Source organism: Myiozetetes cayanensis, unplaced genomic scaffold (genome assembly GCF_022539395.1).
Source record: "Myiozetetes cayanensis isolate MyiCay16 unplaced genomic scaffold, myiCay2020 scf9, whole genome shotgun sequence".
NCBI lineage: Eukaryota > Metazoa > Chordata > Aves > Passeriformes > Tyrannidae > Myiozetetes > Myiozetetes cayanensis.
The window spans coordinates 14,742,685-14,757,110 of record NW_026088185.1 but is presented as its reverse complement, the minus strand read 5'-3'; the positions used below and the strand labels follow the sequence as shown (position 1 = coordinate 14,757,110).

General features: G+C 37.1%; 1 protein-coding gene across 5 annotated transcripts in view; it reads right to left on the bottom strand.

The window, feature by feature from the left end:
- The window catches only part of ZNF385B (zinc finger protein 385B), a 167,720-nt gene that overhangs the window by 134,157 nt on the left and 19,137 nt on the right, over window positions 1-14,426 (bottom strand). For 3 of the 5 annotated variants that reach the window (XM_050339970.1, XM_050339969.1, XM_050339971.1), the window contains exon 2: window positions 1,200-1,502. In XM_050339970.1, the coding sequence (XP_050195927.1) occupies window positions 1,200-1,500 (301 nt within the window). In that variant the 5' untranslated portion in view covers window positions 1,501-1,502. Of the gene's footprint in view, window positions 1-1,199; window positions 1,503-14,426 lie in introns of those variants that run through there. The other 2 variants (XM_050339974.1, XM_050339973.1) reach the window with 2 other exon arrangements.

Below are 14,426 nucleotides of genomic sequence, written 5' to 3'. Positions count from 1 at the left end.
AACACAAACGTATTCTGAGCATCAAAGCTTTCTTTGAGCAGTGGAGCCAGAGCATCAGCTGTGATCCCCAGGAATGACAGCAAAGACATCAGGTGATGAGGTTCAGCTAACAAAAAGCAACGAAAATGTACAATGCAAAATGTTTTCTATCAGCACACAGAAGAATCTTAATTAAATCATGTCTCATAGATATTCAGCTATTTTAAGAATGCACACAATTAATTGATCTAGATGTTATTCAGTAAGAATTTAATCTTATGGACCATAGGCCTTACAGTAGTGATACCGTCACACTACTTAGTTCTAAATCAAACCAAACAATACTATAGACATAAAAATAAGTCAAATTCATTTAACAAGAACCAAAATTAAAAAAAAAAAAGCTAAATCCTTTAATGCATTTTGACTGTTTCTTTACAAAACAGAATAAAAAAACCCAAAGGAAATGCCCTCCTCTGGCATAACACAATTCAGAAAATAATACAATTCGGAAAACTTTTTTATGAAGATTTGAGATTTGTTCTATTTTTCTCAAAACAGCTATGAACAGAGTCTAACAGTGAAATAAAATAAATAAATAAATAAACCCCAGAAAAACACATCATGTGGTTTTTCTCTTTACATTATGTATGCTAAATGCATTTTGCCCAAGCATTTGGGACCTTTGTTTGCCCATTAACTAAAAAGTCTTATTTTAAATTAATTCTCACTTAGAGGTCTTTTCCAACCTAAACAATTCCATGAATAAGAGCAATTAAAATCCTGAAAACTGAAAATAGGAATAATGAAACGGCCAGGCCTGTTAATTCCAGCTCTCCTCCATCTTCCTACTACTAGATTTCTTTTAGAAGTTTCTCCTCTACACACAGCATCTCTCCAGAACTTTATTTTGGGAACAAAAGCAGATGACAAAATTTGTAACTATTGGATCCACAACAGTTACTTTTAAATAGACCATATCTCAAGGTATAACACAGTAATTAATCACACATTAATGCAATATTGCCTCAATATTGGCAATCAACAGTTGGCCTCACAGGAAGAGAAACACACCAGAAATTCTGAACATGATAAAATATTATTAACTACTAGTATTAATCTATATTAAGTTTAATGCTTATGTTGGGTGGGGAAAGTAGATCTTAAGAGCTTCCTCAGAATTCTGGACCAAAATCCAACATCTCAAACTAATTATGTACCTGTGCTTGTACTTGCAAACAAAGTGCCAGGAGTTGTACTTGAAGGGAGTTTTCCATTATTTAGCTGCTTCACTCTTTTCAGGTGAGACTTCCCATTGTAATGAACTTGAGCTTGAGCTGCAGAGTTCAGCTGTATATTGCACACTTCGCAGAAGGAAAACAGTATCTTCTTTTTTTCTTTACTTAGTTGATAATCCTGTCTGTCGTTCCTCAGTCCTTTTTCTTCCAAGACCCGTAGAACAGCTGGTTGATTCATAATCCCATCTTCAAAGACGTGGTCAGGAGTTAATGGACACTTCATACCTACAGAGCAAGAAGACAAAATTGTTACTAGAAGGCAACTAACGCTTGCTATTAAAACTGAATTTTCTTTTTTATAATGCTAAACAGCATGAGCCAAAGACCAGCTCTAACAAATAAGGTTCCAAATTGCAGAGTGTTGCTTAATATAGAAATACATGCATTTGTGACACACTGCAGAGCTCAGAAATAATAAGTTGGCAATATATCACAGTCTGTGCACAGTAACTTGCAACAACTCATTATTTTGTTCTGCAAGCTCTCTTTTTTAAAGCAGATTTATTATTGCATCTCTAGCAGAGATTAAGATTATTTTCAAATACATTTCTTCCGCTTTACTAAACACTTGTTCCAGAGCTTTTTACTTTCCAGAGCCCATAGCAGTACCTACTGCCTCAAATACAACTATTCAGCAAAAAGGATGCCAACAAGAGACGTGACGGAAAACAGTGGAAGACAGCAGACTGTTTTAATGAGACTAATGAATGCTTTCCACTTTTAAATACACCCAAATCTTCAGCCTTCACACAAGAATTGTGTATTATCTACAGGAGTCCATCAATACCTTCACAATTCAAACTATTGTAGAGAGAAACACCAGGTAGAAGTTAGTCTTGTGGGAGCTACATAAATACATGGTAAATGACAGTCCCTGAACAACAATCCAAGAGCCTGAAATATTAACTTACCCTAGAGAATAAAAACCTCATCGTGATAAATGAATCAAGCTGCACAAAGAACAGTTTTATATAAATGCAGGGAAGGTGTGTATTTAATTTAAGGTATGCTGCTAAACCAGCAGACAAGAAAAGGGGGGGAGGAGAGGGGAGGCACGACTTTTTATAAATAAAGGGGTCCAGAGTAACTCATATAGAAAATATTTCTGTTTTCTTATCTATACAACTTGCTGTCTAACTTTATTCTTTTCCGCTACCCAGATACTCTGGAGGGCCAAAGGCTGGCTCAGGGAGCTGTGCAGAAGAGCAGCTCTTTCCAGGCAAGAGTGCACACATATTCAGCTTTCAAAAGCAAAAGCCTTCAAACACAAGGTCCTTTTTCAGCCTGGGAACCAGAGCAGCACAGAACTTTGTGTACACCCACCACCCTGTTAGGCAGGAACAATGAGAGACACAAACAATGAAACCACAAGCAGTGCTAGCAATCCTCCCCAAAACACTGTAGTATTCACAAGCAACACTAGAATACTCCTCTCATCCAGGTAAGCATATTACCAAGAGAAAGTCTGTTTGGTTCTCTGGAACAGGTATGTAAACAGGAAAAACCTTCAGAAATAAGTTCAAGTCATTTCTATGGTGGGATGGAGTATTTCATCACATTCCTAACTCTAGCCCACGTTTAACATTTTACAGATTATTCCTCAAATACCATTCACTGATCAAGTATTCTGAGTTCACAGTCATGGTATTTGTTTCATACACCTGACATCTCTGTCATCAAACAAACAAAAAATATAAACAATACATTAAGATATACATCACATATAATAAAAATAATTATTAAAAATAATTGTAGCTTACAGGTACCTAATTGCTTTTAAAAACAAAATACTGGTGATCCTGAAAACCTAGGCTAGAGACTGTCACACTAAATCATTTAAGTGTAAGTATCATATTTCAAGGCCAGCAACCAAGATCCTTGACTCAGCTGAGCTAAGATGACATTTTCATCTGAAAATTTAATCTGCTTAGAGCTTTAGCATTTGTTACTTTTTAATGTATTTTTATACCATAAACAACCTTTGTTTTCTGTAATTTTTTTGAAGCAACAGCAGTACTACAGGTTTTGTTCTCTGAAGTAAAAGATTTTGAAACAAAAGTATTTTCATATTAAATGATTTTACAAGTTGTACATATAAACATAATTATATATTGATAAAAGAGGTAACAGTTTAAAAATCCTGACTTGTCAGAAACATCTTAAGTTTGACTGCAGAAAGAAACTAATTCAATATATAATTCAGCAATTATTTCAATTATCTAAACATTCTTAATGAAACTTGGTTGATTTGGATACATTTAAAATTAGCAGAGGCAAACATCTGCATTAGGAAGCTGTGTGGACCAGAAGGAAGACTGCTGGAGCAGACAGCTGCTGTTGAGTACCTGAAACAACATCAAAGCCTTTCCAAGGGGGCTTACTTTGCAAAGCACCAGCCTGGTACTGCATTAGCACATTATCACTGCAGCATGACATACAGACACTCCTGGGCTGCATGTTTTGGTTCACTGTCTTCCAAAGGAAAGAAACCTTGGTCAAGTCTGAGACTGCTCAAATATGATCCAAAGCAGGGTTAAGTGGGGAAAATCAGAATATTTGCCTCAAAAGTGTACTCCTGACGTCACCACAATTGTTTTTAGTATGGACACACCCAGAAAGAACAAATGAGTGCAGCAAGGACTCACACACTGTGCCTGCACCCTTAGGCATCCCAGCTGCCAGTCTAGAAAGGAAATTAACCTTCAAACAAATAAAAAGAAATCACTGCCCAAGTTTCATTTTTGTTTTAACAAACAGAATAATTATAAACTCACTTTTACTACAAAGTGCTGTCTTAGTTGCATACACAGGACAAAGGAGTCCTTGAAGCAATCACTTGCTACTAATTTAAGAATTATAAAATCTGAGCTGAAATTTTAAAATAACTCTCATTGCCTAAAGCTCTGCATCTGAATTAAAAGGTGGCCTGATTATAAGCAGCAATGGCTTCCCAACAACTGATGGGAGCGGCAGATGCAAAGCATTTCCAAGAGATACCTACACTGGGCATAGGAGGGCTTGCAGCAACATGCAGTCCAGCCCTGAGGAGAACCTGTATGTGCAGCCAGAGAGAGACCCAACCATGCCAGCCCTCAGAAGTCTGCCTGTTCCTACAGAGAAATCACAGCCCTCCTCTTCCTGGGATTTGGAGACCTGAAAATTTGGTAAAGCAAATGATTTGTGTTTGAAAAGCTTTGTTCAGTCCCTTCTAAAGGTTTTTAAAAAGAAAACATTGCTGGCAAACATGCACTGAGGTTTTAAAGTTTGCCCATCTTGCACACAGTAATACAGTTTTTACTGTAACTGATCACTTCTTGTGGTGTATTTGTTCAAAAAACAAAAAGGTTATTGCATGCAGGGAGAGTTTCCATTATTTCCAAAATTTTGTCTCCTTCCTTTCTTCTTTAAAGTTTAGGTTGGAAAAATACAAATTTGAAAATATCCACTGAAATGTCCTGGTTCTAAAATATACAGAACCAGCACAGTTCTGTATCGAGTCAGCATTAAGAATCTTACCATGAATGCGGTTTATCTTGTAGAAGGTAACCGTTCTTTAGAAGGCTCTCTGAATGCTTTAAACTTTTATGAAAAAAACTTGTATGCACATGTTAAATTGTAAGCAGAAAAAAAAACCAAGAAAACCAAACCAACCAACCAAAAAAAACCCCACAAACCAAAATGCTTGAACTTCTTCTGATTATTCTCTAAATTTCCTAGTCACTCAAATTTATGCAAGCAAACATCTCTCAAGTGTCTTTTTCTTTCAAAAAGAGCTTTTCACTGCAGATAGGTTTTGAAGAGTTCTGGATGATACTTGTTCTCACTCACCAGGAGTCAGATATGAAGCAGGGCCGTTTCATCCCTCAGGTTTACACATAGCTCAATAACATTATCATGTAACAGAAGCAGCTACTTGAGACTACAGTCAGTGAACTCAGAATAAAGAGAAGTTACATAATCATTATATTCTGTGAAACCAAAAAGTAATTTAGAGTAATAGTTATAGATGAGATTGTGAAGTATTTAGAATTAGATTTAAGACTAAAAACAATAATACGAGTTCAATAAAAGGGAGAAAGGATAGAAAGTATCATATGGAGAAAATACAGTTGATCAATCCTGCAGGCTCCCACTTCTGTATAACATGAATGCAGCACAATGCAAGCCAAGTCTTGGCAGCAGTTCATATATAACAATATTCACAAATTAAAATGCCCCATACAAAAAGAACATGATTCTGTGAATCACACTGCAGTGACACACAGAGTACACAGGTAATGCTATATCACTGTAGTTGTATTTACTCAATGGCTAAGAGGATTAGACCCAATTAAAAATTGAAAAGGTGAGAATGTGAAAACAAGGGAAAAAAAGCAGGAAATGCAGAAATGCATCCATATATCCAGCTGAAATGATCCAGAAAAATGTAAATCTGTAGAAGGATTTTATGCCATATAAATCTTTCTCTTGCAAAAGTGAGTTCTGATTCAAACTAGATATACTCATTTTTATTCTGATCAAAATCGTAAGAGGAAGCAATGCAAGCATAAGGCCTTTTCAGGTATTTGATATAAGCTGTGACCAGACTAAACATGTGATGTTCCCCATCACATTTCCTTCCCAGTACACAGAACTGATCTATCTGAATAGATTCTGCAAGCAATACTGGAGCAAGAATAAGTTAGTGATTTATGACACCACATTAAAATTCTTAGGTGTCATGAGATACCCAGGATTTCAGAAACCACATCTTCTTAGCCTCTTCCAGCTGGCAAAGAAATCTAAACGTGGATATCTTTGTACTTGAAGCTCAAGGAAATTAGCCTTTCAATTTGGCTAATTTACTTTTAAACAGAGTTGTGCTTTCAGAGGAGCAACAAAGAAGTATTAATATGGTACACTGCTGTAGGTGAGAATGTGCAAATCTTTACTCAGAGGAAATAAGCTTTGGTTATCCTGATGAATTAGCGATGGTTACACAATGCGTTCTTTTCTTGAGTGTTGATCTAAACTTTTGAAATGCCTATTCCTAATTAGTTGATACTTCAAAGAACCATAATGCTGGAAATGTAATTAGACTGCCTTGCTTCTGTGGATCATTGACAGGTAAGCAAAACAGAAAATGTATTTTAGCATCTTGCATATAGACAAGAAGAATTTTCTCCTTTAGCCTTTGAAAATAGTCAAAATGTGTTACAGAAGATAAAGGAACAAATATAAAAATCAACTGGCTTTCTGGGTTGTTACATTTCCAAAAAGGTTCATTCAGACATCTGGAGGGGAAGGAGAGAAAAAGTGCTGTACTCCTTTTAAGCAAGTGCTGTACTCTTTTTTCTCCTATGGAGAAAAACTATCTATGCAGGTGGAATAATCAAGTCTGCAGGCATTCCTTAAGAGCTGTAGCCTTGCACTGGAGCAAGTGTGATTCCCTAGCTCCTCATATCTCTACTATAAAACATTTATGCACACCCTCCTCCCCTACCCCCAAAAAAAGGAAATTAAAAAAAAAAAGAGGAGACAACCAGCTTGAATACTGCTAGAGCATTATTTAAAAGAAACTAAAAAGAACTCCCTAGAGCTGCTTTTCAGAAGTCTTATGACCTTTCTTATATTTTTAGACAGTATTTCCCAAACATAGATAAACTATCAAGAGGCATATGGTTTGCACCATCTGGGCAACAAGTTCTATTGGGATACTGTGGTGAACAGCATATGCATAGTGCCTTGTGTGCAGTATCCTACAGTGTTAAAAAAGCACTAGAGACTATTTTGAAGCCAACCCTGAAAAATCCCCCATATGTTTAAGGGACCTGTTTTCTTTCAGGAGATGTGTTCCCCTTTCTTTCAGTACAAACCAAAACAGAGAACTGCCATGTTTAATCTTCATCTTGTTCTGAAATTCCACAAGGAGGCATCATATTTAGCAACATCTCCACCTGTCAAAGTATTTATTACCCATCCATACACATTTGATGAACTCTTTGTTATGTCTTTCATCTCTGCTCCCAAAATACATAGAATGTTTTAATTCAAAGTTACAGTAAAAACCGGATGGTTCAGAAAAGTAAACACATTTTTATTCCTTGGGACAGGTAAAGAATAATCAGTCAGTCATGGTACACTGACCAAACCAGGCTAAGTAATTTTTTACTTTTTATTTTGCTGCTAGTTCATCAATATGAAGAGGAATAGAAAGTCAGCTTGCTACCACCGTGCAGAAAAGTTTTGAATGGTGTAGTATGACAAATGGCTGACAGCCTCTTCACTAACACATTTTAGAGTATTTAACATTTGAAGGAGACTCTCTTTAAAGTATAAAAATAGATGGTTGTTTCACAACACAAACATTAGCTGTTCAGTACAAGGTAATTCAGAAAACTGAAAACATTCAAGTAGCTAGTATTTTGCTTTTCTTTACACCAGCCTTGAAATTTTCTATGGTAAAGAAACCTAAAATTAGACCTACTGTACTAGATTGTGAGCTCAGCTAAACTGGAGTCAATAAAATCACTCTCAACGTAGATTATCACTGACTGCAGTTGCATGTGCCAATGTTCATAGCTAGCTCTGATTATAAGATTGGTCCTCTCCTGCCCCCATACTTACAGATTTCTGGCATTCTTAACATTAACAAGAATACAAAATCTATTTACACAACAACTTATTTGCCAGAGAGATATATCCTCACCTGACATATCAAACTGCTGCCAAGCAGGTTAATCAAGTTTGGAGTCCAGACAGCTATCTTGGATTACGCTTCAAGAGGAACAGATAGTTTTCCAGAATTATCATAATATGATTTTGCTTGATGAACCATTTGACAAGTTGGTGCCTTCTACTCAGCAGTCTGTCATTAAGCCACTACTTACCTCCAGTGAACTGGCACTCTAAGTACTCTTAACAATTGTAGAAGAATATCTAAATGCTCAAGGTGTCCAACACAAGGCTTTATATGTCATTTTAGACATTTGTCCTCCCCTATGACATGCATAAGTCTACTAGAGACAACACACCTTCCAGAAAAATGGCACTCAGCTCCCCTAGTTTTACCTATCATCAAGTATGTTGAATAAATCCACACAGTATCCATACTTGCTACCTCTAGCATGCTACCTGCAGCAATCCGATCCCAAATCCATGCTCCAGTGTATATTCTAGTGTCATCATTAAAAGAAAAAAAAAAAAAAAAAGTCCATTTCATGCCAACCATCACTGACTGTCAGTATCTAGTCACATTTACATCTTATTTCATCCAGGATCTCTAGTTTTCTGTTAAAGACATAAATCCCAAATAAGTTGTATTTCTAAGCAACACCCAGGAAGAGGAAAAACAAAACAAAAATGAAATCAAACCACAAAAATAGACAGAATTAAATGAGTTCTTTGTTGGAAAAAGGCAGGATTAAAACATCACACATTCCAAAATGCCAAGCAGCCACCAAAAAAAGAATTAAAAAAATAGATGGGATACTTTTAATAGGTTGAACATGTGAAAATTACAAATCATTTTAAGAGTAAATCCTCCAAATTTTGAAAAGATACATTTTTCTAAGTAGAAAGGAGCAAATTGAGTTTTCATGTGTGTGTATTCCCAATTTTGCCCATTTTCACAATCTGCTTCCTTGAGACCAGGGAACCGTCTATAAGGAAATTGAATTATACCGCTTCTAAGATCATTTTCTAAGACTATCTCTTAAATCTCCAGAGTTCTACAAAGTTTTCAGATTGGGATTTTTACTTTTATCTTTCAAAATATTAGATCCAAGTACTCTTTTAAATCAAAGGATTCCTTGTATTTCTCCATAGAACATTAAATAACACAAAACTTTAATTAGATGGATCTTTACCAGATTTTGCAACTTAGAAGGGTTGAAAATAGACCTATAAAGGGAAAATACTGCAGAGAATATAGTTTGAGCCTGCCTTCAACAATAAAAAGACCTCCAAAAATAGGGTTTTTTTAAAAAACAAATTATTTTTCTACATTTAAAAATCATCTCTTAAAACGTAAGATAACCTAAGACCAATTGCACAGCAAATGGGTTTTAACTAACTGGAGAAGTGGTTCAAGATGCAATGTACTTCTAGTGAAGCATTTATTTTAATTTTATTAAAAAAAAAACAAAAACAAAAAAACCCCCACCAAAAACTGTTCAGGGCATGAACTTGTACAAATAAAAGACCAAAACCCACTGACATAATGTGAGGTTCCTACAGGGTATTTGTACTTGGTTATTGCTTTATCTTGATTGAGCATAATCACATTTGAAGAGTAAATTAATCTTTGGTTGGTCTCAGGAAGCAAAAATAATTCCCTACCTTTCTTAAAATTATCAAGAATTCACCTGAGCATAAAAGGAAGTCACAACAGAAGGTCAGGCCTAGTAGACAGCTGTCTTTTTCATAAGTCTGACAATAGTAGGAGATGAATATAAGTTGCACTGAAAACCATTAATTCAGGGTAAAACCTGGTAATGCTGTGAAAGTGCTCTTGCATACAAGAACAAGAACTTTGAGGATTGTGCAAAAATAATAGCTGGGCATGAACAAAGAACAAGCTACATTCAGAAATAGTGTGAGATCCAGATATATCAGCTTGATTGGCAGCGCTAAGAGTATAAAGAACAGAAAACTGCAAGCACAATCAGTGGCAGTCAATGTCAATCCGAAAGTGCTCCTAGAAAGATGGTCCCCAATTAGTCATTTGTAAGAGGCTGTCAATGTCCATGTAAACTACTGATTCTCTTCTGGAACTGAAGAGATATTGAAACCAATGTTCCCTTATAGTACAAATGTAAAGGGACATCACACCTGCTTTCTCTTATTAACTACTTAAGATTTATGATCACGTTATAAGAGAATTGTCCATCCTATAAGAGAATCATATAGTGACAGCCCATAAGAATAGGCAAGTGGATCACCGGGTTTGAAGCCACCTGCAGGAACACATGAGGTTAAAGTCAGCACTGACCTGAATTTAACCTTTCGTTTCTCCTCTTTTCCCTGTTCAAAGGAACCACGACTAAGCATATTTTGTTCTGATAATAAATTCAGAGAGGCCTCTGGTGAAGTTGAAGATACAGCCACTCCCTAATTCCTCCTGCCCATACAGAGATCTGCACAGACCTCTCCTAAACTCGAGATGCCACTCGCCTCAAGCTTAAGTGACTGCTGCCTACAAAATCTATTCTGAATACCTTATTCCATAAAAAAAACACCCTTCCATTCATTACAAAAAAAAAAAAAAAAAAAAAGCCAGCCTTTTTCTAGTTTTTCTGATATTTTACACCCTGATCCGGAAATAGCATGTGCATTTGCTTTCATGCTGTAAATAATCCACACTGCTCTCCCCTCAATTATGAGCCCACTAGAGTGAGTGCATTTGTTCATACAAATTTGGCAGACAAATGCTTCTCATTTCTGTGCATTCCAGCCAGTGCAACCATACTATTGCATTAATCTAATTTGGCTTTATAAACTTTTGGACATAAAGTTGGAGTTAAGCTGAATGGTAGTACCTGAATTAAGAATTCATGTGAGAGGTTTCTTGGGTTTCTTCCATTTTATTATTCATTTGTATAAAATCAGTATACTATTTGCATATCATACTTAATACGAAAAAACACTTGAAAATACTCAGCATCTCAGAATATTCATACCAAAGGTCCACTAGCAATTCCAACAACATTAAACTGCATAAACATTTTAAGCCCTGCACTGTCATAGATATTCTACACCAACTATCCTGGAATCCCTGAAGAAACTAATAGTCAAGTCAGTTTGTAGATGGCACTTCATTAAACTCTTGTTTCATACAGCTCTGAGGTCCCCAACATAAGAAGGACATAAACCTGCTGGAGAAAGTCCAGAGGAGGATCACAAGATGATTAGAAGACTGGAGTACCTTTGCTATGACACCAGGCTGAGAAAGCTGTGGTTGTTCAGCTTGAAGAAGTCTCTGGGGAGACCTTAGAGCACCTTCCAGCATCTTAAGGGGCTATGAAAGAGCTGGAGAGGGGCTTTTCACGAGGGCATGGACTGATAGGACAAGGGTTAATGGCTTCAAACTGAAAGAGGGTAGGCCTAGATTAGATAATAGGAAGAATTATTCACTATGAGGCTGATGAGCCATTGGAACAGGTTGCCCAAAGAAGTGGTGGATTTCCCATTCCTGGAATTGTTCAAGGACAGACTGGATGGGGCCCTGAGCAACCCAGACTAGTGAAAAGTTCCCCTGTCCATGGCAGTGAGTTTGGAACTAGATGACCTTTAAAGTCCCTTCCAACCCAAACCATTCTGTCATTCTACAATACCTGTTTCAGCAGGTACACAGACCAGCTAAGTGTGAATGCTTTAAAACAACCCAAAATTCATGTTCTAACTGCAGGAATCCAATTGCATGATAGATGCACAGATTTCTTCCTGTCAAAGATGTTTGTATATGATACAACTCAGACCTTCCTACAAGACTGCCTTTATTGTCTAAAATAGTCTACACAAAGAACCTGCCACATGAATGGCAAGCAACCCTTTCAAGCACAACTAGTGTAAATAGTGTTTCTCAAAGCATTTATGTTTGGGAGAGAGGCTTAGGGCATAGAGCCAGGAACAGAGAGGAGGAGGGAAGTGGTCTGTGGATATCCTGATGGTTCAGACTTCTGTCTGGGACAAGGGAAAACAGAAGAAGAAGAGGGCTAAAAGATGGGTATTTCCATTCCTGCATCTGGAACAAAACTATGGGGTGTTCCTTTGTCTCCAAATGACCCCTCCCTTTCCCCATCAGCTCAGGACACACTGTCAAAGCAAGGGCAGGTTTCATAGCATGCATTTGTGCTCACTATCAGCATCAGGTATAATCCAGTATGAGGCATCTAAATATCACTGCTGGCACAGTACCTCAGAGAAGAAATTTTTTTAGCACAAAAGCACTGACAAAGACTAAAGGTCTGCCAAAACAAGAGCCATTCAAGTTCACCACCAAAAGGAAAAAACTGTGGAGGAATCACCTTATACCCACCCATGTTACAGAGGTGGACCCAAGGCACACAGTTCAGCTTTTGCTGATTACAGCATAAAGTGAGTTTCTCATGGTGGTGACTGCATACCAACTGCCATGTTAACGAGCAGTATCTTCCTTCAGACATTTACAAACATCAGAATGCTTATTCATGACAGTCCCACATATCATCTGCCATCCCAGATGGTGACTGGTGGGATGCTGATTTTGTCCTAAGGCAGTTACCACCCACCAAGACAGTATATGCAGGGCTAAACAAAAAGCATGGACCATCTGCTGTCAAGTTTATAAGATTTGTTGAGACCTACTAGGTTAGTTTAGGTTTATTTTAAATCAGACGAATCAGGATGCTGTAGCTCTCTAAATGCCCAATAAAAGAAGGGTAAGTTGCACTGTAAAAGACATGCAGTAAATCAAGAACAAGTTACACTATTCTGCTGGGCCCACCTAACACCCTGAGAGCAGCTAAGGATTCTCACTGTGATAGTGGCAAAAGGCACAAACAGCCCACAAGCTCAGAGGAAACCTGAGACCACAAAGCATGATGAAATTCTGCAGAACCTACAGTTTTCCTTGACCTGAAAAAAAAATTTCAGAATTTTCTTTCTTGCTGAGAGGATGGTTTTTTTCTGCCTCCTTATCTTGCAATCTATCTACTGCTATCATTTTGATAGCTGATCTCCATGTTGATTCTAGCCCACCCCAATTATTTTATTTTCCTGCTTCTGTATCTCTGTAGAGTCTTCTTATCCTCCTGCTCATGTGCTGTCATACTATATATACATAAAGTCAATTGAAAAGCAGAACTAGTGTGATATCCTCTGAGTGCCTCACAAACAGCATGAACTCCCTCTTACTCGCTTCATCTGTCATATCCATTTGTAGATGGTTAATAGAAAATAAAGTGAATTCTCCAGCCTGGACTATTAAGCACTTAAACTACACAAAATAATTCTACATATTCTTTTAAAGTCATCTGATTAAATTTCTTTTTGTACACTGATAAATATCTGAAACAAGCAGAGAAAATAGAAAAATACATCCACAGGAACATTTTTCCCAAACCTTTTTTAAATCACCAAGTACATGCAAATTTTTCAATGAGGCAGGGAATTAACCCTGCTCAAGTGTAAAAGTTACATCAATGTTTTTCCATGAATTTAAAAAAAAAAAAAAAAAAAAGTATTGCTTAAGATCGACTCCCATGAAGTAAAATTTCAAAACACGGTCAAAATGCCTTTACATCATAAATATCAGAAAAATAGGATACAAATGAGAGAGATCATGAAGGGCTGTACTGCACAGTAATGAGAGACAGGGGCTGCAAGGTCTCTGCCAGGGCCCTACACTGCAAGAGTTCCTGGCGCTACAGCTCACACCAACACAGCTGCATCAGCAAAGATCCTTCAGCAAATGCTGAAGATGCCTCCAGCCAGCCCAAGTGCATCACCTCCTTCAGAATTCATACCACGAAGGGCAGAGGAACAGAATACGCCAGTCACCTGCAAATGACAGCTTAGCTCCTAAGAAAAAGCAGGGACTAACTAAAGAAAGAAAATCTGGGGAAGTGTATGCAAAGAGAAGGATTCCTTTCTCCCCTCACAAGCAACCAGAGGCAGTATTGGGCATGAGGTAGAGCTTCTCTGTTCTCCTTAAGCATGTTTCCTTACTCTTCTTGAAATGACTATTAGTACAATTGTGTGCTGGTTTTGGTTGGGGTAGAGTTTACTTTCTCCACAGTGGTTGGTGTGGGGCTTTGGTTTGGATTTGTTCTGAACACAGTGTTGATAGTATAGACACGTTTTTACTATTTCAGCACAAATCCAAAACACAGCCAAAATACAAAAACTAACCTATGCATCCTAGTGCAGCTGTCTGCAGAACACATGGATCTATCAAATGGCCATGTAATCATAAATGTATTTAAAACTCAATACCACAATAAATTTAGGACAAAAAGATCTGACAAACAAAATTATACAAGTCACAGATAGTCTTGTACTGCCATCCTGCATAGAATATAAGACTGGCATCTCCTTAGGAATATAAGCATTATACCACCTTTCATTTTACAACTAGGACTCTGAAGTCTTCACAAACATTCAAGTATACTGTATCTATAAAAAGTAAAA